At 41.4% G+C, this 27,747-nt stretch overlaps 1 protein-coding gene across 2 annotated transcripts in view; it reads right to left on the reverse strand.

The window, feature by feature from the left end:
* Positions 1 to 27,747, reverse strand: part of MACO1 (macoilin 1) — an 80,324-nt gene that overhangs the window by 45,340 nt on the left and 7,237 nt on the right. Inside the window, exons 2-6 of one of the 2 annotated variants that reach the window (XM_043994263.1) lie at positions 12,908 to 13,049; positions 11,592 to 11,718; positions 8,863 to 8,986; positions 5,717 to 5,895; positions 2,559 to 3,054 (exon numbers count right to left, since the gene is read on the reverse strand). In XM_043994263.1, coding sequence (XP_043850198.1) covers positions 2,559 to 3,054; positions 5,717 to 5,895; positions 8,863 to 8,986; positions 11,592 to 11,718; positions 12,908 to 13,049 — 1,068 coding nt within the window. Of the gene's footprint in view, positions 1 to 2,558; positions 3,058 to 5,716; positions 5,896 to 8,862; positions 8,987 to 11,591; positions 11,719 to 12,907; positions 13,050 to 27,747 lie in introns of both variants that reach the window. The other variant, XM_043994262.1, reaches the window with a different exon arrangement.

The raw sequence follows: 27,747 nt of genomic DNA on the forward strand, positions 1-27,747 counted from the left end.
GCACCACAGCCTAGCTGAAGAATCTCCTCCCTGGCTGACCAGAATACATGAAGCAACCTGGGCTATGGTTACCGAATCTTCTCACTGAGGAGGGGCCTCAGGGGCCCCTGTCCTGAAGCAGGCAGGCTCCTTTACAACACGACTGACAACCTCTACTTGAGGATCATCCCCCATGGGGAAGACATTAATTACACTTTCAATCAGTTCTAACTGTTAGGAAATGATGCCTTACAATGAACCAAAATAGCCACACACCTTTCTGAAACATTGATCCACCAGTAGTCATGTCGTCTACTACCAATGAAGACAAACCTACTTCTTCCACATGACAAGTCTCAAAAACACAAAGCATCATTATGAAGACCTGCCCCACCCCAAAGGCTTCTTCCTCCAAGCTCAACATCTCCATTGTCTTCAGCCAATCTGAACCTTAGGTGCCAATTTCAAGTCGTCCTCACCAGCTTTTCAGTGGTGCTCAGATGGGGGTGTGGTATAACCAGCACAGAAGGTAAGGCAAGACATACTGCTTTCAGCTTTTAAAGAACAGAGCTTGGTCTGTTGTGTCTGTAAGGAGAAACTTGTTTTAATTTGCCCATTATAAAAGCCAACTCCCTCATGCTAAAATCTCAATACCTTGTAGCAAGGTGGCACTTTGTTTACCACAAGTCTGGGTTGATGTGTGTCCTATCCTAACATATCAGAAATGGAAGGGTGGCTAATAGGCCCTTCATGACCCTGCCCAACATGGCATCATTTGGTTCTCTGTGACATGGAAATGGGAAAATGCCTGGTGTGTTCCAATAGGCTGACATAAAGGAATGGATATGGTCATAAAACTGGTATCAACAGCAACAAAGTACAGTCCAATAACAATCCGGGGGATCCAGACCCTGCTGAGTCTTTAGCTGCAGCACCCATATACAGTTTTAGTCATTACCTTGGGCCATATTTATCAATGGATACAAGTGAGATAAATTTTGACCTAATAAATAGAGGAAGGGAAAAGGAGAAGAGTCAGGACAATATTCTCTCAGATGAGAACAAAACAAACCAAAATTCAAACAAATCCATCATTTAGATCCCACAGTTCCCATTTTTGCCAAAATTAAAAAAAATGGGAATGAGCAATGTTTTTCTTTAAAGTTTTTAAAAATAAAAAGGGGGAAAATTTCCCATCTAGACAGGCTAGAAGGTTAGTACTAATTCATAAAGAACTTAGGATAAGGCAGATGCATTATAGGTAAGGAGCCTGAATCGCTGAGAAATGACAGAGTAATTACTAGTCCGATGCTTGTCCAACTGCATGTTCTGAGCTCCATCTCCCATACTTTAAGGTTGAGGGACATAAAAATAGATTGATTTCAATTTGTCATGCATACCAAGACATCAAAGCTTCAGAATTGTGGACCATTCTGTTATAACAGAAAGAACACTGGTGTGGGGGGCAAGAAAGCTGTGGACGAGTCCCAACTCCGGAATTAATGGCCTGTGTGACCGTGTAAGGCCCTTCTCATCTCTGACACCCAATTTCCTCTTCTGTAAAAAGGAAGGGTTGGATCAAATCAGGGGATCTTAATCTCTTCTGTGTAATGGGCCCCCTTTGGCCCATTGGTAAAAAGCTCATGGACCTCTTCTCAGAAGAAGGTTTTAAATGCATGGAGTATAGAGGTTACAAAGAAAATCAATTATATTGAAACATAGTTATCAAAATATTCAAACAAAAATACAAGCTCACAGACTCCAGGTTAAGAAATTGACAGTGAGATGATCTCAAAGGTCCCTGCAAGCTCTAACATACTGTAACCCCAAACTAAGACCACGTAAATGTGTCTTCAAATATAATGCAGTCTGAATGCAGACAGGACAACACAACAAAGTTACCAGGCCTCTCTTCTCAGATATGTAACCATCAAATCAAAACCTCTGTACCAAAACTCTGCTGACATTATACCTTGCTTATGGAAATTTAAGACAGCTTCTCTCTTAAATGTCCCAACCCAATACTCTCCCCTTAGAAGGAAGGGAAGCCCAAGATAACTGAGTGACAAAGAACACAGTATAAAAGTAGAAACAAGCCCCAAGGGGAAATAACAACTGCTTTTCCTCTTAGAAGCTGTTTGACAAACATCATCATCTGAGAGGACAGGGCCTGAGTGTGCCAAGAGAGCTTTGGACAAACAAATGAAAAGGGCCAAGACGTCCTTTTAATATGTATGAAAGAATCCTATTCCATGAAGGCTGATCCAATGTGCAAAGGGATGACTACTCCTTCTTCTTTAATTCGTGCTGCTCCCAAGCCCAGTCTTTACTACAGTGGCACACCTCTGGAAAAAGAAACAGTTCTTCAACCTAATACTCAACAGAACTCTATAAAATGAGACCATCCCAACCACTGCAAGGTTAAGGGCTGCTGTGTCTTACCCACAGGCTGGGAGGATCCTAGATGGTGAGAACCGTTAAATCTGTTCAACAAACTCACACTGTCCAAGGCAAACACTGAGGTGACTGGACTGGACAGCACCCATTGATGCCCGGGTGTCGTGCAGCAGCACACTTACCTCACCAGAGCATCTGGTTTGCTGAGCTGGTTGTTAGGAATACAGTTTTCCATTAAGTCCTTGTGCACGCTCGGACTTTTGCTGGTGCACTTCTGCTTTTTCTCATTCTTACTAGATGAGGAAGGGATGCTCCCGTTTGTGGTGCTGTGACTTCGAGGGGAGGAGTTCACGACACCACTGGCGTTTTTGTAATTTTTTGATGAGGCAGTGCATGAGTCCTCCTTTAAGAGGTTTTCTGTACTTCCTACCAGGTCATTATTCAATCTTTTACTATTGATATGGTTTTCCATATATTCAATTTCTTGTATTTTAGAGTCTACAGGCTGCAAAATATTGTTATTTATTCCAAGATTGTGTTTCTTGGCATCTTTTTCCTTTTCTTTCCCCTTTTCTCTGTATTCTAGCTCTGGCAAAGTTGTGGATAACTTTTTGCTGTTTGGAATGCCTCCGTTGTGGTGTAACAGTATCGAGGAATCCACATCAGACAATCCTTTGGCTGCTGGAAAACCAAAAACAAACAACACACAGCAGGGCTCAGCTTTCTACAAACAAAGACCAGATTGATTCAACACATTACATTACTATGGTTGGGACACTCCCCTACACAATGAGCATCCTCATTTGGAAGTAATCATACAACCTTGAAAAGTAAATCGAAGTAGGCTTGAGGAGCTAAACACTTGAAAAAAAATCACTTTCATGGAAAGTGGGATAGTCAGATTCTTATGTGATATCAAGATCAGACTTATATCATGAAGCCATACTTTTTAAGATGATGCTCAGGTTAAACAGACTGCCCCAGTACAACATTTATTGAAAGGTTAAGGGGGCAGTGAGGTGGCACAGTGGATAAAGCACTGGCCCTGGATTCAGGAGGACCTGAGTTCAAATCTGACCTCAGACACTTGACACTTACTAGCTCTGTGACCCTGGGCAAGTCACTTAGCCTTCGTTGCCCCACAAAACAAAACAAAACAAAAAGGAAGAAAAAGAAGAAAGAAAGAAAGGAAGGAAGGAAGGAAGGAAGGAAGGAAGGAAGGAAGGAAGGAAGGAAGGAAGGAAGGAAGGAAGGAAGGAAGGAAGGAAGGAAGGAAGGAAGGAAGGAAGGAAGGAAGGAAGGAAGGAAGGAAGGAAGGAAAGAAAGAAAGAAAGAAAGAAAGAAAGAAAGAAAGAAAGAAAGAAAGAAAGAAAGAAAGGTAAGCAACACCATAGCATGATGGAAAGAACACTAGCCTTGTAGTCAGAAGACCCGGGCTTTGATACTTAGTAATCTTGTGCATGTCATTCATCTTTACCCTTGTTGAGAGTCTCAGTTTCCTCATCTGAAAAAAAGGGTCTTATAATGAACTTGTTCCACAGGACTCTTGAGGAAAATGCTTTGTAACCATAAAGTGCTATAAAAATATGAGCCAATATTCGTGGGTAAATTGTGAAACAGGCAACTCAAATATCATATCCCGATTTTACAGATGAAGAAACTGAGGTTCCACAGTGTTAAGTGATTTTGCAAGATAATTAACTCGAGATGAGCAGCAGAGCTGTACCTAACACCCAGTTCTCCTAGCTTCCAGTCTGAGGTTCTTTCCAACATACCTACTGCTTCTCCAAGAAAAATACTTTAAAACTTTTTTTTTGGTCCAGGCTTATGATTTCATCAGTGTTGGGAACCTACAGTAAAGAAACTCCCCTTATTAAGGCAAATGGGCAACTGTTTCACAAGATTACTGATAGGGACAGTGAGAAGCTGTTACTTGTCCAGGGTCACAGAATGTATAAGAGGTAGGATTTGAACCCAGATCATTTGGATTCCAAGGGCAGCTCTCTAGCCACTACATCTTTCTACCTCTCACTTAAAAAGAATAAAGAACTATATTCATGTGAACTATTATTTTAATTATAAACAAATTTTAAAATGTGAATGTTAGGGAAATAGAAGATTCCAGAATTCAAACAGGAAGTCAATATCATGTTATTGGAAGACTTAAAAGGAATTTCCTTCTCTCCCTTCATATTCCAATATGTCTGAATTCTAATGTCTGCCAGGGAAGGAAATATATTTCAAACTATTCTCTGCCACATATACGCTGCTCTCAAATTGGGATACTTTCTACTTCCTTGCCCTTGTCCATGATGCTCCCTACACATTGTCTTCCTCCTTCCTCCCCATCCTCTGCCCCCAAGTTCCTATTCATCCTTTAAAGCTTGACTACATCTTCCCTGGCTCCTCCCATGCCCAGTAACTCACAGGGTACTCTTTTGGCACTACTGAATACTAGAACTATTTGAGTATGCATCTAACATTCCCTTACTAAACCAGAATCTCCATGAGTCAGGGACCCTGTCTTATCTAAACTTTGTCCTTTCTCCAGAAACAGTATAGTAGGTGCTTAGTAAGTGTTTGATGAACTGAATTTAATTAGGGGAGGGGATTAAATTGATTTTCCTCTCCTCCTCCCCAAAGTCATTTGAACCAGCCAGCCAGCCAGAATGTGGCCAGGCTCGAGGAATACACATCACCCTTTTGTTCCCAAACCCCTGTTTTTGCATTTCTATTAGCTGAGGGTTCCTAGTGGCTGGGTCTCATCAGGAAAAGCCCCACTTCAAAGCCTGATTTACAGTGTATCAAATTAAACCAATTTGAAATGGGCTCAACTATATGTATTTCCCTTTCATCCTCGTTCTGGGTAAATGTATCTATATCTATATCTGCACACAAACACGTGTGTCTGTGTGTGTGTGTGTGTGTGTGTGTAGAAATGCATTTCCATACACACACAATCTCAGCACCCTGACCTCAGTAACACTTCAGTTCTTGAACTGCAATAATACTTGCTCACTCCAAGTGCTTGTTCTGATACTAAGAATAAACGACTGCACACCACCTCAAGGCACACACTCTGCCAAGGCTGGCTAAGAACCTTCCTCCACACAATGACTCCCACTCCTAGAACACTTGAGAGTTCAGAAAGTACTTTCCTGATGAAATCCCAATGACACTGGGAAGATAAATATTCTCACACCCACTTGTGTGTGGTCATCTGTCCAGCCAATGGGGCAGCCAGTACCTGGACCAGGTGCCTTGGGCCCAGGCCCAGCGGGTTCATTGCCCCTGGGCACATGGAATGGTAAGGCAGCAGAAAAGGAGCTTTCGGACCTACCTTCCTCCGCCTCCCTCTCTTGTCTCTGCAGCATCTGTTGCTCTGGAGGGAGAGCCTGTTGAAGAAGCTGCATGTAAAATTCATTCTCTTTCTGCACCTCTTTTTGTTTTCTTAACCGCATCTTATAGCTTACGTAACTTTTGAAGCCAAAGCCCAAGGTCACCACAGGGTACCCAATACTAGAAAGAAGACAGGTCAGTCAATAAAAGTAAGTTAAGACACAAGAGAGAGACCACGTGTTTCATGTACCTGTATGTGTACCTACAACTAGAACTATGAAGAAATTCTAGTTGATTGTGATAACATCTGCTAGCTTCATTCATTCATTCATTCATTCATTCATTCATTCATGGCAGAATCCTGTACCAGTGTCAGAGAAGATACAAAGGTACATATGATGAGGTTCTTGGCCTCATACAGCTCTCTATCTAATAGAAATAAAAATGAAATGTAACATGAATTACATCATTTATATCCGAATAAATATAATCCAGATCTAATACTCTAAGTCCCTAAGAAGAATACAAAGGGCTATGAGAACATGCAGAGAGAAACCAAACCCTGCCAAGTATGCAGAGGGAATGGAGGTGGGAGGTAGTTTATTCCTAAGACCAAAGAGGCAGCCTCAGGGAGTCTCTGAAGCTCTCTGTGACTTCAATTTGATTAAAGACGTCACCAAACCAGTGACCTGAAATGGTCTTTAGCACCGTTAGAAAAACCTGATTTCCTTACAAATGAAAGCAAATGGCCCCATACTAGAGAACATGCATTCAGAGAAGAATGTTTAGCCTCTTTATAAGAGTTACTCGAGACAGGCACACTCTCAGTAACACTGCCAACCTAAATCCACATTAATGTCATCAAACTTTATCACTCCATACTACTGTCAGTGTCCCAGAATCCCACTGTATGCTATTTGGTCAACTGCCATTTCAGCAGCGCTCCTAGAAGACTGAGTGCTCCTAGATGACTACTTGCCTTAATGTGAGGCAGGGTGTGTCTATATAACACCACTCACTCGCTCGCTCGCTCAGTCACTCACTCAGTCACTCATCAACCATGAAGCACTGACTCTGGGCAAAGACTGCCCTTTAAAAATATTGAGTAGAAAGCACTGGACCTCCTTTCTTTGGGTGAACAGAAACTGAACTCAAAGTTAGAAAAAACAAATCCAATAGGCCACCACCGGAGACTCTTGAGTACCAGAAGGCAGGGTTCAAATTCGGGCGAATGCTTTAGCTTTTTAATCTTCTTGTTGCCAGAAGGGCACCGCCATCACCTACTCCTGGAAAACTGTTCTGCAAACACAATACCATAACCTCAATAGAATCTTCATCTAGATCAGAGATGTCAAATACGTAGCCCAGCAAACAACACTCTTGAGAGTGAGGTCCCAACCAGACTAAAAAATGTAATTGGGGAATATATTGAACAAGGTCAATAAAATACAATACAACAGAATGTCAAAATGTGCACCCACAGGGATCCTCATGTACAGTACAGTGGCTCCTTTTTCTATTTGGGTTTGACACCACTGATCTAGATAAACATATAATATGGTATCAACACAACATCTGGTTGGTTATCACATCAGGGATACCAGTTAGATGTCCTGGTACTTGGGAAGATGACAAGTTGAAATGTTTTCAGCCAACTCATCAAACCTGATCTCATTTTGCAGCCTGAGTAAACAAACACTTTCACAAACCTGGACCAATCCTTTATGGGAATCTATATTCTACCAATCACCATAATGATGAGTCCAAATGTGGGAATATTATAAAATTTAAAATAACAGATTATATGGGTTTATTTTACTCATATAACTGTGCTAAAAGACACAAAAGAGTGGATCGACATTCTGGCTTAAGATACAAGTTAATTTTAATATATGTATCAACATTAGCAAATATTGCTATGTTTGGGAGAAATTTATACATTAAGTAAATTGTTTTAGCAATGGGAACAAATGACAATTAGCCTTATTTTAAAAGATCATTATTTTCATGTTTCAGAGGAAGAAAAATATTTTCTGATAATCGCTAACTTGTATACATACACTAAAATACTAATATTTTAAAGCTTTTTTTTTTTTTGCTTAAAATATAGGTATTTCTTACTTCTCCTCAGGAGCATTTATTGTTGTTGTTTTTTTGTTTGTTTGTTTTGTGGGGGCAATGGGGGTTAAGTGACTTGCCCAAGGTCACACAGCTAGTAAGTGTCAAGTGTCTGAGGCCGATTTAACTCAGGTACTCCTGAATCCAGGCCAGTGCTTTATCCACTGTGCCACCTAGCTGCCCCCAGAGCATTTGTTAGGAACATTTGAGTATCAACTGTAATTAAAATAAAATTATCACAACTTTTTGTTTTTTTATATCATTACAAAATTTCCCGATATATCCTTTCCTCTCAAAGAACTGGGCCTTAGAGCAAACAGTTCAGCAAACTAACTCATCCATTGCCAAAGTCCAAACTCTGCAATGATGAGGGAAGGAAGAAGGTGTGCAAGGTTTACAATGCACTTTATTTCATTGGATGGAATAATATTCCTCCTCTAGATTGTGAATAATAATGACACCTTTTGTTTACCTAGCACTTTAAGGTTCATAAAGTATTCTATCACATATTTTATGTGATGCTCCTAACAATCCTGTGAAAAGCAGGTAGTGTGACTCATTGTCCCTTTTGCACAGAGCTAAAGAAACGAAGGTTCCCAGAGGGTAACCGGCTCATTTGAGAATTCCATAAATAGAGAGTTCTGGGAGAAGAGGAACAGGAGCCTGAAGGCCGACTCAATGCAGAGCTCCTTTCTCTACACTAAAATCTGATCTGAGCCAACAAGGATTTGCCAAGGATGTTCTCTGAGCCAGGCCCTGTGTTATGTACTGGGGAGAAAAAGACAAAAATGAAATAGGTTTGCCCCTCAAAGAGCTGACAGTCTGTCAGGGGAGAAGCAAAGATAAAATATCATGGAAATTCCAAGTTCATTCTTTATGAAAATGATTCTCTCTCATCAAGGTACTCTTCTGTACAAATATCTGATGTGTGGGAAATGAGGACTGTACAATATTGGCAATGCTTAAAATATATAAGAAAAAAGCTTAAAAAGCATTTAAAGAGAGCTTACTAACACACACGATACTCACCAGTGAGCAGCAAATGGACGACAGAGGTCTACGTGAAAGTTCTTGAGGTCTTTAAATCTAATCGCTGCTTCAATATAAACAAAGAGTATCCACAGGGACACTGTGGGCAAACACACTCCCCTTTCTGTGAAGAAAACAAAGCCAAGACATCAGCAACACACTGACGGACGCGGCCCTGGAGCAGCTCTAGCCTCATTCCCATGATCTTCAGGAAAGCTTTCGACCTGCTGGGAATTCACCAGCCATTCCCCTTCCAAAGAGCCAAGAAAAGTGTCTTTCAGATAAAAGGAGATTCTTGTCAGTTTTCTAAAAGCCCAAACTGTGGAAACATACGCAGACTTGACTTGTGGAATCACAGAATTCAGAGCTGGGAAGAACTTTTGAGACCATCAAATCCAACCTGCTCTATTTCATAGATGAGGAAAATTACGTCCTGGAGGGGGAGGTGTGTACAGGCAAAAAAAGACAGAGCTGATACTTCTGACCAACATAGGTGCTCTCCAGAGATGAAAGAGGGGGAGGGAGATGGAGAAGGAGAGGGAAAAGAGAGGGAAGGGACAAAGAGAGAGAAGGAAAGGGAGAGGACGGTGAGGAGAGGAAGGAAAAGGGAGGAGGGAGGGAAAGGAAGAGAGAAGAGCTAGGATGAGGAGCTGTGGCCTCACTGTTAAGAACAATACCCATAAAAAGGCGGCTCAAGAGGCAACTAGGTGGCGAAGTGGGTAAAGCATCAGCCCTGGATTCAGGAGGACCTGAGTTCATATATGGCTTCAGACACCTGACACTCACTAGCTGTGTGACCCTGGGCAAGCCACTTAACCTTCATTGCCCTGCAAAAAAAAAAAAAAAAGAAAAAAAAGAAAAAAAAATAGAAATGAGGACTTCAGAAAAAAAGGGAACTCTGATCTCCTCAAAAGGTGGCTCATCCTGCTGGATATGTGAGACTAGGGCATGGCCGGTGGTGCTTTAAGATGGTACTTATCTCCAAGTGAATATTAAGAATAAAGACCAGTGTGTGAAAAGCATCACATGACAGGAAAGTGATTCGTGTAAGTTTCATACCGAGCAAAAAAAGCAAGCAGATATCGCTGTCCACTGACCACTGAGAAAAGCAATCTGACAGAGATCTTAAAGAGCAAGAGCTCAATTACGGGTGACGGTCATGAGGCCTCACCATGTCACGCAAGAAACCCTGGATCAATAATACAACAAGCCCAGTGTGTGTGTTGGGGGGGCACACAATTTTGGTTTTTGTCTTTGTATCCCGACTACAGAGTGTGTTGATGGTTGATTATTCTGGCAAAGTCCAAGACCAAGCTGTCCCAGTCACAGGTTTCTCATTAGGTTGAGCTGGTGATGGCCTTGATCTGCCATGTGAAGACCAGCCCAGCCAGGCAGAGGCCTTCGGGAAGAGGCTAAAGACCACTTGCTAGGAATGTGGTAGAAAGGGTTAGTGGTCAGGCCCTTATGTGACCAGACGGCCCCCGACGTCCCTGTCCAGCTCTTAGCTGCTGGGATTCTCTAGTTTGGAGAAGCTCATCAGCGCGCTGCTTCTGTATGATAACTTTACTAGCAACTGTCAAAGTCTCTGTAGGCTCTGTCATCTCCACTACTGAGGGAGTGCTCCTGTTCATAAATCACGGCTCCTTAAAGTATTTAAATATCAGACTTTTGTTAAGCTCACACAAAAGAATATGAACAGAAGTTGCTCTCTAAGTCCTCAATTTCCAGACAGTTAGGTGACGCAGCAAATGGAGTACTGGCCCTGAAATCAGGAAGATTTGAGTTCAAATCTGAACTCAGATACTGTGTTACCCTGGGCAAGTCACTTAACCATGACTGCCTCCCCAAAACAAACAAAACAAAAACCAACCCCCAAAAAAGGCTCAATTTCCTCATCCGAAGAATGATGGGTTGGACTAGATTATTTTTAAGGTCTTTTCAGCTTTATCATTCTATGACAGATTTATCATTATGTGTTGTTGTTTTCATCAGTGCTGAAATCCTACAGGTTCAGAATTGGTCCAAGAGTCAGACTTTCCTTGGCCTTTGAGGAAACAAAAACATTCAACCAGCCCACTCTTTTCATTTAAACCACACAGTATCTGGTCCTCATGTTATTAAATAAATAAGCTAAACATTCTTTGCTAATGGCCAACTAGAAGAGTGAATGGTCATGGATATACAGCTGACTAAGACTGTATTAAAAGAAATTCCTAATTTTTTCACCAAAAGTTTCACGCTGAAGTTTTTCACACATTAAAAAGTCTACAACTTAAGTGGCAAGTCACAAAGATGCTGGATTAAAAACTAGTAGAGTTTTAATCCAGTAACTAACAAGACAAACTGAAGACCAATACCTTGAGGAAAGCTACATGGAGATTTGGGGCACAGAATACTACACTAACCCCATCTACACTCCCTTCTTTTTTTTTTTAACAGACAAGAAAGCTAAAGCTCGCAGAGGGCGACTTAATGAAGTTCACAATTAAATCCGTGGAGATCTTAACCCACAGTTTTTGAAAGCAGAGACAGGACTAGAACCCAGGTCTCCTGACTCCCAGGTCAGTGTTCTTCCACTGTCCCGACCTCACTATAACAATATCTGAAAGACCACTTTCAAATGCACATGTTCATCTTCACTCTGTTGCATTTTATGCTAAAATGTTTTCTGTTTTGGGAATTCAAAACTATGAAGAGTTCCAGTTCATTTAAAAATCCAAAAGACTCACCTGTGTGCCAGACGTACTGTACCCATACATAGGTGCTGGCAGCAAAAAACAGCCATTGTATCGGGATGAACAGGAGACATATTATATTTGAGGTGAATGCTACACAGACAAAAAATACAGAGAAGGCCTGAAGGAAACAAAAGCAAAACGAAATATCAGAACATGAATGACTTTCCAGCAAACAGGCTGTTAAGACTTGTTAAACATCTGGAAGTAAATTTCTGAAAGAACTAAAAACACAGTTAACTATGGAGTAGGTTAACAACATTTAAATTCAATGTGAATATTTAAATAAGTGGTAGCTAATTAAGCTTAGGACCATGTCTCTACATTAAAGATTACTGCTATTTATAACATTTAATTCACTAAGGAGAAAGAGATCTGAACAAAACAAGATTAGCCAGCATTGACTTCATATGAATTCCATAGGTTTTAAATTGGAAAAACCTTGAGTTTTCACACAAAGAAGGATGATCTCTTCTCACCCAACTTTGCTACTACAAGATTTCATGGGAGACTCATCTCTATCTCCAAGGGAAGAGCAGAGGCAGCGATTTAACAGTAAGGTTAATGCTGCCCGTCGCTTTATGATACTGCCCCACCATCAGCAGGACTGTCTTTTCAGACCATCCATTTGCACTCTTTCCATAGGTTCTTTTTGTGAACTAAAGTGCTGGGAGGGAGGTGAGGGTAGGAGGGAGGTAGGCAGGGTCTACTTGTGAGCATGCTCTAGAGCATTAATATTAACCAGCCCACAGAAGAAATTAAACCTCTGACCTTGGCTCTGCTTTGATGCAATGAACTAAAGAGCCATGGGTATTAGAACAAAACAACAACAAGAAGCCAACTAATGAGAATGTTGATAATAACAAGTTTATATTTGTATAGCACCTCACAAATTCATTATCTCATTATATCCAAATCAATACTTCAGACTATTACTAGATCATCATTAGACCCAACCCCTTAGGCACAACTCTGCCCCTCTGCTTCCTTCTAGCAGAATGAAGGATAAAGAAGATCATAGGATTCTCGGAGTCAGAAAAGTCTTTGGAAAAGCTCATCTAGTCCAACCTCTTCATTGCTATAACCACCTAAAGAGTTTTGGCTTTGCCTAATGGAACGAGGCAAAATGCCAGTCAGAGCCATATTGAGGCCAAAGACTAAGGTAGTGAAACTCAATTTGTAGCCATTTACCAAAATCTATCTAAAATATTTCCATTATCAGCCATTAGAGGTTTCCCTGAAATGACTATGAAATGAGATTTGTTACATAGTATGTACATTGTAGATGGAAATCATTTTTAGTAACATACCAAACCCTGATATCTGAAGGAATCATAAACACTTCTGATGAAAAGCCAGAATGGCCACAGGTACTCAAATCTGAACTCCAGGACAAAGTCTGCCAGCAGCACCAGTGCCCACACTACCAGGAATTTCAGGTATAAAAATGTACTGCAAAAGAAAATAAAAATAAAAGTGTTAATTCAATGACAGTTGTAAAGAGCTGGAAAAAGAAAATCCACTATTCCTGATCAAGAGAAACACCTTAAGTAACTGTGTTCACCACAGGTGACAAATTCAACAGAAACAGAGCCACTCTAATGTGCATAAGGATTCCTTGCAAGCTACATATACTGACTTCAGAAAACCACCCGTTAACATGATCTGTGTTCTGTTAGATATTTCCCACTTAGATTTTAAACTGGTTCAGAGTGCACACACTTGGGAGCATTGTGGGCCACGTTTGGCCTGTGGGCTACCTGTTTTGACACCCCTGGTGTACATCGTAAAAATAAAGAAGGTAAAGGACAAAAGGAGATGCTATTATTATAATCCACCTAACTCAGTTTTTAAAAAGCTACATCTCACTTAAAGTTCCACTGATTATCAAGACAAGGCAGATACTCCTGTGCCAAGTCTGGCAATGACCAAAAGTACTTAACTCCATTTAGGGTGGCAAAAACATTTAAATTTCACCACTATTTAAAAACGTGTTATTTGTCTGGCTTCAAAATACTGCAACACTCTCAAAATTATAGCTTGCAAGCTGTTCTTCATTAGAGAAAAATGTCATGGTTGAAAGGCCTCAAATTTGCTGTTTCCCCACCCCTTTTACATCTGTTTGCAGAGTCCATGAAATTCTTGATGCATATCCATACATGCTTCAAGAGTTCAGGCTGTTTTTCCTTTTCTCCTCTGGCCATTCAGTGCTAATCTGTATGAAAATAAGAACCAAGCAACTCCCCAAAATAGCCAAGGGTAGAGAAAGTAACTTAGGGAACAGAGACTTAAGATATTCTATTAAAAATGCTGTACATTTACAAAAATCATATAGCATTTGGCCATGTCCTTGCTAATTCTCCTCCTTGGCCTCTCTATGATCCTCTTCTCTCCTAATTCCCTTAAGAGAGAAAATAGAATAATAGAATGTTAGAATTAGAAGGAATCTTAAAGATCAAATGTCCTCAGTTAATATATAGAGAAAGCCTAGAGTTGGAGAGTGGTTTGCCCAGAAGTAAAAAAGGGGCATAAATTAAATAAACACAGAAAGAAGAGAGGCAGAATGGTGTAAGAGAAAGACCCATGGGATCAGAAGCAGGAATCAGAAGACCTGGGGGCTCCAAGTCAGCTTGGCTCTGCTGCTTAGAAAGATCCCAAGGTCAGACATGAGCAAATGAATGTTTGAAAAAAAAAATCAGCAGTCCAGTTTGGCAGGTCTCTTAGCTGTTTCCTCCAGAGGGCTGGACTAGATGCTAGATGGCCAAGGTTCCCTGAAACTCTAAGATTCACTCAGTCATTCAAATATTTTTAAGACCCTGAAGTCAGAGAGTGTATGTGTTTGTGTCTGTATACACATAAAATAAACACACCTCATATTCATTATCTCAAAATATATAGGGCTAAGGAAAGGACAATATTTTTCAAGCAAGCCCAGTATTGATTCCTTTGGTCACTTGTACTGCCCTACATTGAGTAAATCTTTTTTTTTTCTTTTTTCTTGTGGGGCAATGAGGGTTAAGTGACTTGCCCAGGGTCACACAGCTAGTAAGTGTCAAGTGTCTGAGGCCGAATTTGAACTCAGGTCCTCCTGAATCCAGGGCTGGTGCTTTATCCACTGTGCCATCTGGCTGCCCCCTACACTGAGTAAATCTTTAGAGTGTATCTAGCAATACACACCCAAGTCCATTTTCCCACCCCTGTCCATTCTGTACTAGATGAAATTCAAGCTTTTAAAAATGTACTAGAGAATCTGTTGGAAGTGCTTGAAATCTACAAAGGAATTCTGCCTTAAGTTTTAAAATATACATTTCAATATTAAACTAATAGAGAATAAATCCACTTAGCTGAAGGAAATTATTCATTCATGAAATATTTAGCCTTGTAGGGGAATATACCCACAAAAATCAACAAGTATCTATTAAGTACCTACTATGTGTCAAATACTGTGTTAAGTACTGGGTTTACAAATATAAAAGCTCTCAGATCTCAAGAAGCTGATGTTCTATCTGGGAGGGGTTGAGGAGTATAGACATATCCATAATTATATAAACACAAAATGACGATCAAGCACCTTGGTGGTAGGCACCAAAAATGCAGAAGGGAAAGCAGAAAAGGTCTTTTGAAAGAGATGACACCTGAGCACCTAGAAGAAAACTCTGGGTTCCAAGAGGTGCGAGTGACCAGGGAAAGCTCAGTCAGCACTGGGGGCAGCTCACAGAGGTAGGAAGAGAATGCTGTATACATGAACGCCAAGGGGGCCAGTTTGGCTATAATGCAAGGTGCCTGAAGGGGAGTACTACTCACGAAAACTAAGGGGAAAAGCTGCCACCAAAGGGGGGGGGCAGGCTTTAAGCCACACAGAGTAGAGTGTATTTCACCCTAGAGCCAATCGGGAGCCACCAGAGTCTCTTGAGGAGGGAGTGATGTGGCTAGACCCATGCTTTAGGAATCCATCACTTTAGTGGCTGTGTATATATGACAGAAAAGGGACAGTCTAGATGCCATGAAACCAACTTGGAGATTCCCACCATCATGCAGGTAAGAAGTAATGAGGTAATGGTGTTGGGGGTGGAAAGAAATGGAGAGGTGCGAAAGATGTTATGAAGGTAGAACTGCCAAGATTTGGCAAGTGATTGGACATGGGGCTGAGGGAGAGTGAAGAGCCAAGGATGATTCAAAGGCTGCAAAACTGAGTGACTGGAAGGATGGCTGTGCCCTTGAAAAAAGCAAGAAAGTTTGAAAGACAGGCAGGTTTAAGAGGAAAGCTAATGGACTCAGGTTGGGGTATAATGAGTTTGACATGTAGTTGGTAATATTGGGTCAGGAGCGTTAAGGCACACTGATGGGCAGGGGCAGGGAGTAAGACATGAGTCAGTCATCCATCCATCCATCCATCCATCCATCCATCCATCCACCCACCCACCCATCCACCCACCCACCCATCAATCAGTGAGCACTTATTAAGCACCTAGCCCATGCCAGGCACTGTGATAGGGGGTACAAAGAAAGGCGACAACTGTCCCTATCCTTACAAGTCTCCCAGCCTAACAGAGGAGACCACATGCAAACAAGGAAGAACAAATAAAATACAGACAGGAGGAATCGGAGGCCATCTCAGTGGCCTTGCAGGAGAGTTAGGATTTTAAGTGAGATGTGAAGCCAGGAGGCAGAGGTGAGGAGGGCCTACACCAAGAAGGCAGCAGTGCCAGAGGAAAAGGGGAGCACGTAGGAGAGATGTAACAAAGGTTGAAGCAACATACCTTGGCAAGAGATGAGTTATGGGGCTGAGAGGGAGTGAGGAGCCTAGGATGACACCTAAGCTGGGAACTTGGTTACCTGGGAGGATGGTGGCACTGTTTACAATATTAGGAAAGTTCCGGAGGGGAAAGGATCTGGGGGGAAAGATCCCGAGTTCAATTTTAGACATGTCGAGTTTAATATGTCTCCAAGAAACAAAGAGTTTCAGATGTCTAATGGGGAGTTGGAACTGTGAGACTGGAGGTCAGGAAAGAGGTTAGAGTTGGATAAACAACCTGATACACATGTGCAGGGAAATAAGCGAATTGACAATAAGACTGAGAAGCATCATGAAAACCCAGACAATAGTATCCAAGAGGAGAGGGTGGTCAATACTGTAAAGGGCCTTGAAGAGATCATGAAGACTGAAGCCGGACAAAATGTCAGTGAATTTGGCAATGAGAACATCACTGATAACCTTAAAGGGAGTGGTTTCAGTTGCATAATAAGGCCGGCAGGCAAAGTGTTGGGGAGTGGGAGTGGACAGACAGTACAGGATACTAGTTTTAGGGGATGTTATTGTTAAGTAAAGACTTGGGAGGGTGGTCCGGGTATGTTTGTAGGGAGCAGGGAAGGAACCACTAGATATGAAGAGATGGAAGACTGGGAATGGTGGGGGAGAGAGAACAATTACATGGAAAATTTACAAGAGAAGGTGGAAGAGGAAAGCAACAATGGTACAAGATGAGTTCTAGCAAAGAGAAGGGCCAATTTTTCTGGGAGAGACAAGGGAAAGAATGGAGATGATAAGGAGTTCTGATACATAAAGCAGAGGAGAGGAAGAGTGCTCAGAGTGAATGGTCTCTATCTTCTTAGTAATGTATGAAGTGGGTCCTTCTCTAAGTGAGAAGAGACAGGGAAAGGCTGTTGTGGAAGACTTGAGAGGAGAGGTTTGGAATGCGGCAGTGGGAAATACAATAGAGTCAATTAGGGGATAGTAAAAGGATTGCCTTGTGGCAGTTAGGGCTCAATTGAAACTACATAACAAATCTATAAACCTCCACTCAGCACAACTTCCTCTCCTTCAGTAGTCCATGAATAAGAGTGAAGGAGGTAGATGGTGGGAGGTAATCTCTGGCTGGGGTTTGGCAAGGCATGAGAAAAGACAGACATAAGTTGAGGAATCCAAGAATGGAGGTTAGTGTAAAGCTGAAGTGGTTCAAGATAAGGTCAGGATTGGAAAAGGAAGAAAGTAAAATGAACAAGGTGATGGCTTGGAAGAGCACTGAAGGACAGACAAGCTGCAGATCATGGGGACAGCAAAGGCACAGGCAAAGTTGAAAATGGGAGCAATTTCTAATGGTTTGATGGCATTTCAGAGTTCTTGAAATGGAACACTGGTAGGAAGCAATGATGTGATTATCTCTCTGTATGCCATGGAGTCTGAGGAGGGGGAAGCACTGGGAGGCCAGACTATCTCAGAAACATCAATATATATGCTGATGTTTCCCAGCATAAGAGAAGGTGGGGAGTGCAGTGGCAGACTAATATTGAGTTCCTTGAGAGAAGAGGAAGAAGCAGGATCTGTACAAAGTGACAGCTATGAATGGAGTAACCTTCAAAAGAAGAGAGGTGGCAGAAGGAGGGTCTGGAGCTTCAAGGAATATGCCTCTGCCTCCTTTGGGGGCATGAGGGAAGACCCAACACTGGAGAGTTGGACAGTGATGTCTCTTCTGGGGACAGGAGATCAAAGGTGCACAGAGAAAACAGCCTAAGGTGAAGGGAACTCCTAGGAAGAAGCCTTCCCAGCGCCACAGGGCCTACAGAACTTGGGTTTTACAGTTGCCGCAGGCAGAGGTCACCCTCCAGACCATAATGTGCTGATGGACTAAGACTTTTCATAGAAATTCAGACTAGAGAGGTGAAAGAGATCAGGTGCAGAAGAGCTTTTAAAGATAATTAGGTGCATTCACTGATATGACATCCACAGGAGTACATCACTGATTTGTCAACTATGGTTCATTTCCAAGAGACAGTTTCACTAAGAACATATTCTGGCAGCATGATAAGCTTCTGTTGGCTGGGGTGGGGAGGGGCGGGTGGAATGCTGTGTTGTGTAATCAAGAAATGCATGCCAACCAGAAAATTACATTCATAAACTCGGGTGGCTTTTCAGTTTCATTTTGCTATTCCTGTTGTCCACATGAGTACTGGGCCCTCATTCTCACTAAAGGGTATTAAATCTTCTAGCAAGGTGGCAGAAAAACAATATTCAATTCATTGAAAGGAAAAGTTAAATAGGTATCTGGCAAGATTCTTTCTGAACTGAGGTAGATAATAACACTGATCCTTACACTGACTTCATTTGAAAGACTACTTTTCACTAAAATATTTTTCCTCTAGTTTCAAGAAGTTTCTTTGTTTTGAAGAGGGATTGACATTCTTACTGAAGTATTCCTAAAGCGTTTTCAAAAACAGAATGGAAAGGTATTTCTTTTCAGGGTTCTGGGGACCAGCTCTGGAACGCATAAAGAGGTGTGTGTGCTTTAGTTAGTTACCACTGCCCAGGTGGATGAGAAACATTCTCCCTGCTTGCTGCTCCTCCAAGGCACGGCAAGATCCCAATGTCGCATGAAGTGTCCTGTTTCATCATTTAAGGGTCATTCAAAGGATGACAATGTGTTAGAAGGGAATAAGAAAAACTCAGTGTTACACTTAGAAAGGAAGGAGAAGAAGTGACCATATGTGTGACCAATATTATGGATTCTTCTGTCCTGGCTTGACCACTTGATCGAATGGTGGGTAACATTTACCCATTTTATTTTATCTTCAACAACTAACTTCCCAGCTTTAGTGTCCTCAGGGATAATCCGTCCTTTTTGGCATCTTCTAGAAATGCAGCTCTCATTAAGTTAAACAGTTATTTACTGAATCCCAACCATACATAAGGGCCCATACTGGCCTGGGGGATACAAAAATGGACCCTGACCTTGATTCTTCCTCTTAAGAGGTTTATTATTAGGGAAAGAAGTGTTGTACAACGTGAAAGTCGGCATTTATGTATAAGTGCCTAGTATTTGCAAGAGCTTGTGCTTGGTACTGGGAATGCAAAGATTAAAAAATAACTAGCGGGGGCAGCTAGGTGGTGCAGTGGATAAAGCACCGGCCCTGGAGTCAGGAGTACCTGGGTTCGGATCCGGCCTCAGACACTTAACACTTACTAGCTGTGTGACCCTGGGCAAGTCACTTGACCCCAATTGCCTCATTAAAAAAATAAAAAATAAAAAATAAAAAATAACTAGCGGGGGCAGCTAGGTGGCGCAGTGGATGAAGCACCAACCCTGGATTCAGGAGGACCTGAGTTCAAATTCGACCTCAGACACTTGACACTTACTAGCTGTATGACTCTGGGCAAGTCACTTAACCCTCATTGCCCTGCCAAAAAAAAAAAAAAACTGGCTCTGCCCTCAGGAGTGTTACAGTCTCATAAGAGAACACGCAAGTGTGCAAAATCAAATGTAACAGCGGGTAAAATGCCCTTGAGGCAAAGACCCAGGAACTTTTGAGAAAAGAGACATTCCTTTCAGCTTAGGAAATCAGGGAAGGTTTGTTGAAAGAAAGGAAACTTAATCTAGACCTTAAAGGAAGAAAATTCAAAGAGCTGAAGGTGAGTGGGAAGTGCACCCCAGCATAGGTAAGAGCATAGAGGGCAGAGAGGGGGCAGTCCAGTTTGGCGGCTATATCAAGCACACAGAATTGGGCTGGTGTCAGGAAAGGTTCTATGGAGAAGGCAGCCATTCAGCAGGGTCTCAAAGGATGGAAAGGATTTCCGCAGGGCAGAGTTGGGGAAGCGGAGCATTCCTGGTAGAGGGGCTGGGGAAGAGAGAGAGACAGGGAGGAGGCCTGGAAATGGGAAAAGAATCCCATTTACCAGAAACACCAAGTACGTGAGGGGAACAGGAGACATGGCTGGGACAGTAGGTCAGGGCAGTGCTGTGGAGGGCCTTAAAGGGCAGTCTAAAGGACTGAGATTTCATTCTCTAGGCGATCATCAGCTCTGGGAGATTTCTGAGCATGGTTGTAACAACATGAAGATGAAAGACTTGAAAAAAGCAGCACCCTCCAACAGTGCCGCTAGATAGAAAAGGAGGCTTGTGGGCCACATATTGACCTAGAAAGTAAGATATTAATATTATCTGTCATATTGTATTTTTATTTATTTTGTTAACTCTTTCACAATTATGTTTTAATCTAGTTCAACTGTACTTGGGAGTGTTGTGGGCCACATGCACGTGCTTGCCACTTCTGCCCTGCAACTTGTTTCCCCAAGGCTCACCTTTCATACTGACCCCATTCTACAAACCAAAGGGCAGAGTCTAGAGAGGAAGGGTTTTTTTTCATTTCCATCTTGTTCTTTGTTTTAAAGGCCAAAGGGACCCATCTCATGGAACTAAAAGGCTTAGGAAATTGTATGAAAGAAGATAACCTTATAAAGTACAATAATTCATTCTGTCACTTCAACATACTTACATATATATCAATAGTCTAAAGTTTATAAGTGTATCTTACAAAAGCTAAAATACCAAGTAATCTAAGATTATTAGATCCCAAAGGTAACACTTCAGGTTGGTAGCAATCCTGATGACTGTATCTTGCCTCATGCCTTAAAAATCAACTAAGACTCTGCCATATCCAAAGAAGGAGAAGACCAGCAAATGTTAAATCAGTTTAGATTCTCAATTTTTTTCTTTCAAAAGATTTAGACAGGTGTAGGGTGGAAAACCCTGATTAGTAAAATGTTTTACTACAAGACATTTTCCAACCATTCTGTATTAAAAACAATGGCAAAAAACCCTATTATTGTAGGTCACCAGTCTTGGAGCCAATGCAATAAAGAAAAAGATATGCAATGATTAACCTTAATGATCCCGGAACTTTAAATATTAAATTGAACTTCATTGAACACAAATTATAAAAGGTCAGTAATTTTTCCTCCTCCCCACCTATCCAAATATTCTCTTCCTACCTCTTTGCCCTTATGTTCCTGCTACCTAACACCAATTTTCCTATATCCGTCTAATCTAGTTCAAAGGGCCTTAGGGATCTCCGGGTTCCTCTCCCCTTTTCTGATACAGCAGAGTGAGGGGAAGCAACTTACCCAAAGTCAGTGTCAGAGTCAGTCCTGGGGCCTAGGCCCCTGACCTGCTCTCCTCTCCTGCTGGAGCTCTGCTCCCCTCTCTTGTTAAGTATGGCTGATTTTCCCATGGCACAATTCCTATCTTTGTCACCCAGGACTGACTTCCCTAGTGGGTTTGGTAGTAACCCTCTACATTGGATTAATGGGAAGAAAAGTATTCGATACTTTATACTGTAACTATTTCCAAGTAAAGGCCACTTTTCTGCATCATGAGAGGTTTGTCTTTTCCATTGACTTTGGCCCACATAATCAGCACAGTACTGCTATTGATCCTCAAAACCTGATCTTTTCTTCAGGAAGACCAATGGTCATTTAGGTTACTTGGTCCCTACACAAAAGAAAAAGCTACATGTGAGAACCTCAGTGCCTGAGTTTAGGAGCCACAGATCTCAACCCTCACCTCCCTTCCTTCACTTTACACTTTTAGCCCTGGCCCTGACTCACCTTTGATGCTTTTCAGCCTTTGGTTCAGTTGCTTTTTCTTCTTTGCAATCCTTTTCTTATTATACAGTGGATTATCCCCACTTGGGCTGCCCCTTGCCCTGATCAATTTCCTACTCAAGTCTCCCACACTGACCATTAGTTACCTATGAGAGTCTCATTCACTGGGTCTCTTTTCAAGGCTTTCTTGTGGAATATCAGAGTCGGAAGGGACCCTGGGGGCCACATAGTCCAATCAGGCTTGACCAAAAATCCCAGCTCCAACACACTCAACAAATGATCATCCAAATTTTGCTTACAGATCTCCAATGAAGAGGGATTCCCTACCTTTCCACAGCATGTCTATTCTCATCACTCAAAATCTAATTTTTCCATCAGCACCTTAGAAATTAGAAAGACTGCTCCTAGAATTAATGTTGGAAGGAACATGATAAATTATCTAGTCAAATCTCCATATTTCACAGAGGCAAATCCTTAAATTTGGGGGCTAAATGGCTTAGCTGAGGTCATAGTGGCAGAGCTGGGATTAGAAGCCAAGTCTCTTGAATTCCTGATCCAAAGTACTTTCCACTATGCCCTCTCCCCGCCTCCTCATAAATACCATTACTAATCATCTCTACATTGTCAGCTGCCCTATCCCCAAATTAGAAACATTCAGATAGTTCCAGGGTCCTCACTTTCATTTTCTAAAGTTCTTTCTGAGCCAAGGCCAAGGTCATTACCTAATTACAACTTAAATGAAAACACTTAAAATAACCTCTTTGCACACAAGGAGAGGGGTCCGTCGGGCAATAACCAAAAGGGATATTTAAATGACCACATAGTTTCACCAGGCATTTTAAGGATGGGGGGGAGGGGATAGACAGGGAATGGGAAGGGTAGTTAAATGCTGCAATACCAACACAGAAACACACAATAATAAGGTTTACACAGAAAAAAAAAAAAGATTACTGCAGATAGTCCCAAATTGTTCTCCTTTTCAGAAATGATGCATTGAATAACTGGGATTTTGGGACCACTCCACCATGACAATGTGCCTCCTCACCTCTCTCTCCCCTACCTAAATTCCTACAATATGCAGGCTCTGTCAAGTTCTGTCAAGTTCTCTGGTGAAGTAGGCTGGAACCACGAAGGTTTCTCGGCGAGGCCTCGCCTTTATGAGAGGAAACACCCCCGTTACCCCTCCCCCAAAGAAAGAGAACAGGGTGATTTGTTCAACTCTACCCCTTGATAATTTCTTAGCCACCTAATTAGCCTACCCAGAATCAAAGACTTGTAGGTAACAACATCTACTGTTTTACAGTATAATGTGAAACATGAATGCTCTAATGGAAAATGCCCAGCTCAGAAACTTAGTGAGAAGACTTTAGGGGAAAAAAAAAAAAAAACCTGGGTGTGGTGCTCTTAACGCAAGCTCATACGAAAAAGAGAAGGAATTTCAGGTTGGGTCAAGTGCTCCAAGTCTGAAGTTTGGAATTTTAAATCCTGTGTTTGAAAAATCCTTCAGTATAGAATCATCGATACTATTCTTTTAGTGGTAAACATGACCTCAACAACATAGGGAATTGCAAGCTCACAACTACAAAGTATGTTTTAAAAGGACAGGAAATCCATATGCATTTCTTATGTGAAAGGAATTTACAGGCTCGGAATGACAAAAGATAGGACACTAGAAATCACTGAGTAGTCCTTCCCACTTGCCCTCCCATCATACAGATGAACAGATCGAGGCCTCTGAAGACACACAGCTGGTAAAAAATGGCTGAGCACTTGTATCCTGAAGCTCCAGGGCAGTGGAAGGCAGATAGGGGATTCGCTCAATTATACTACTTAAAAGGATAAGTGATTTAATCACTAAAGGCACTCTTCCCTTCAACAATGCAGATTCCCAACCCTCTATTCATCACCTGGCAGTGAAGCCATGGCTCTTTCTGAATGTTAGGCTAGCCCTTGAACAAGAGATATACAACTTGCCATTGAACCTATATTCAGGGGCAGCTAGGTGGCGCAGTGGATAGAGCACCAGTCCTGGAGTCAGGAGGACCTGAGTTCAAATCTGACCTCAGACACTTGACACTTACTAGCTGTGTGACCCTGGGAAAGTCACTTAACCCCCACTGCCCCACAAAAAAAAAAAAAAAAAAACTTGATAAGGTCTGTTTTATCTTATGTTACATTGGCAATGCCTTCAGTAATAATTAATAACTGATATTTACATACTTTGCAGAGATACATCATTTGAACCCCACAAAAAACCTGTAAGGTAACTGCTACAGGCATAACCCCCATTTTACAGATGGAGAAACTGAGGCTCAGAGAGGCTAAGTGATTTGCCCATGGTCCCACAGTTATGTGTGAGAGACAGGATTCCAATCTAGGTGTATCTGAATCCAAGTCCAACACTATCAGTCATGCAACACTGCCTTATTTCAAAAACTCCCTGAGCACCATCATGACCCAAGAGGACAGAGTAGGATCTTTGTGAGGGCTAAGAATACTGTCATTCATTATAGGTAAGATAATAAGCTCCATCTTATATCTATTTAGTTAATTTTCCAAAACTACATTTGCATCTACATTCCCCCCTCATAACAGCACTGTGGTCTAGGAAACTACTAGACTGAGAGTTGGAAAACCTCAGTTCCAAGTTCCAGCTCTGCCACTTGCTGACATGCCCGTGGGCAAGCCCTTCCGACCTCCAAGCCCTAATTCCCTCATCCATAAAATGAGGATAATAACACTTGTGCCACTCACCTTACAGGGCTATTGTGAATAACTATACTGTGGTTCTATACAAATAGCAGTTATTATTGACAACTCTGTGAACTGGGTTGGGCACGGATGTGCACAAGAGATTGTAACAATTTCCATGCAGAGATGAAAAAACTGGATTTAAAATGAGGAGACCAGTGTCATCCCCAATTTTGTTACTAAGCAAACTACATGACCTAGGGCAAGTCACAATCTCTTAGTGTCTTGGTTTCCTCATCTGGGAAATGGAAATCATAAAAGCTAATACTAGCTAGCTAGCATTTACATAGAATTTAGGGTTTGCAAGTGTTGTAGGTAATTTATCTCATTTGTTCCTCAACAGCTTTGTGAACGCAGTGTTGTTATTAACCTCATTTTACTTCTACCTACTTTATAAGCTTTTGAGAATCAAATTAGATAACAAGAATGAACCAACTTTGAAAAATACTGAGTCCCTTATAAACATATTACACCTCTGAGTCAAAGACATAAAAATCCAAGAACAAGCAATGAGCTTTAAGAATTCAAGAAAGATTAATTCTCGATATCCTTAATTGTATGATAAAAACACTAGACTAAGAAGATAGGAATTCCAAAAATCAAATAACAAAAGTATAGACAACTTTAAAGATCTTTAATTAGCTGAAAGTCTTCTCATTTATTAATAATCTGATTTTTGGTCAGTTTCCACTTTGCCATCAAAAATCACTAACAACAAACATCATCCTGGAGTAGCTACTGTAAAATGGCTATATTATGCAAATGAAAAATAGTATCATGAAATCTGGAGCTGGAAGATACTTTTAGAGGTCTAGCCCCCTCATTTCTATAAGCCCAGCTGCAATTCAAACCTAAGTCTCCTAGCTCCACACCCAGTATTATTTCCACTATGTAACATGGCAACAAAGAAAATGGGGGGGAAAAAAAGGCCACAGATAATATGATGACACATGAAGTATGGATGGTCAGTACACAAGAAAGGCACAAAAAGAGAAAATCTTGCTCCAGATACATCTGTCACACACAAGACTCAAGCCAGAGTGTTCATTTTTAGCCCTGACAGGGGTTTCTGCAACAGCCTTGGCCAAGTCTCTGATTCTCTCCAGGGAATCAACTGTTTCATTTATGACACAGGTACAGTACTTACAGTGGCATTGGGAGGTTTATTTGGAGGTCGAAAATGTTTTGCAGATGAACAAGGTACAAGTAATGATAAGGAAAGATTATTTCTGGCCACCTCCCTTACGATGGACAGGAAATGGATCCCAGGATGCTGTGATGGGACTGCCCCATTTCAGCCAACCAAATGCAAACCCACTTAAAAGGGGGTGGAGTGGGAAGAGAAAAGACAACAGAGCAATGGAGGATGGGAAAATTTACCTCTGATGTCACAATCCCACGACTCAATAGTGAGTGGCCACCCATATGGTTATAGGATAGGAGAAGAAGGAGCCAAGAAAGTGCTCAGTGACTTCAAGGAGGATGATAAAGAGATTCTGTATTGAGTCTGAATTGATTTTTAATTAAGTTAATGTCCAATTTAAATATAGTAGCCTTTAAGGATTTTTTTAAAGTTCTCAATTAGGTGGTGAGCACCTGAAGATGAGATTTTAAGGTAACAATCATTTCTGAGGTATTTTAAGATACTCTTCATGGGGGAAACAAAAAAGAGAAAACACCTTCCAAAGGATATGTCCCTACTATTGGTATGTACCCTTTTCCTTCTCTAGCTTGTGGAAGAGCTAACTCCTAGATCTTCTGGACTTAATCTTTGAAAACAAGTCAACTACAATAAGTAAACTGAAGTTAGGAAAGAGAAGACAGAGCAATCACTTGATCTAAAGTGCATCCACTTTTATCTAGAAAAGTATCCCAATTGCAATATTTTACTTTGTGGCTCTTAACTATATTTGTGAAACTTCGACTCTTCCCTCAGAAGCCTGCAGATATATGCCAAAGTGTGCTTAAGTATTGTTTACTGGGCTGCAGGCCTAGAAAGTGACAAAAATCAAGGGGTTAATATCAACAGGAAGATCTTCAGAACTGAGAGGAGTTCCAGGCAAAAGAAAAAGAGGGAGGAAGAAGTGTCTCCAGGTTTAGGGAACTCAGAGTAGATTTGATGATACATAGTAATATCACAAGCATGAAAATGGAAATAATTAGAAAGTTATAAAGCCTAGTGTTAAAATTCATCTCTAGATATAATGAGGTACAAGGAAAATGATTAGGAAAATGTGAAAGGAATGTAGTAATATTGTGATCAAAATGGGAAGTTTTTAAGTAAACAATTTGGAATGAATCCTTGAAAAAAACACACCACACAGACCTAATCTCCCAATCTGGTAACTGTAAATTTAAAGAATCTACAAACGGCAGTGGCAGGTGGACCCCTAAGGAGTACAGGGGAGAGAAAGCATTTGTAAAACTGGGGACAAAACAGTGTCAAAATTTCATGTGACAGTGTTTCCATACATATCAAATTGTGAACTCAGAGGAAGATCAAGCCAGAAGCCACATTTCAATTTCTCTGCTCTATTTCAATCTTTCCCAAATACCAATGAAAAAACACCAACATTATCACCCATCTCTCTCCAGGCTGGCATTCTTGTAGTTAAGGTCTCTCTCCATTAATGGACTACTTTTTGAGGCTGGGGAGCAGAGCGATGAGGCTCTTTTTAGGTGGTGAAGCTGCAACACTGGTATCTAGAGTTTCAACTGCAGAATAACAGGAACCATCAAGGCCAATGTTCCGGCTGCTGTGAAAAATGAAAGTCCAGAGGAGGCCAAAGCTGGGCTGTAGGCCTAAAAGAAACATTTAAGTCTCTGGGTGTCTGAAGGAAAAGCAAAATGGGTTGTGTGGTATCATGGAAGGAGGACTGGACTTGGAGAGTCAAGAACCAATCCTGTCACAAGTAACTGTGTGATCGATCTCCTTCCTTAGCTGTGTGGATTTCCTCAACCATTAAATGAGGGGGAACTGGCCTACACTCACATCTCTTCTAGCTCGAACATAGTTATATGGAA

The sequence above is a fragment of the Dromiciops gliroides genome, chromosome 3 (genome assembly GCF_019393635.1).
Source record: "Dromiciops gliroides isolate mDroGli1 chromosome 3, mDroGli1.pri, whole genome shotgun sequence".
Taxonomy (NCBI): domain Eukaryota; kingdom Metazoa; phylum Chordata; class Mammalia; order Microbiotheria; family Microbiotheriidae; genus Dromiciops; species Dromiciops gliroides.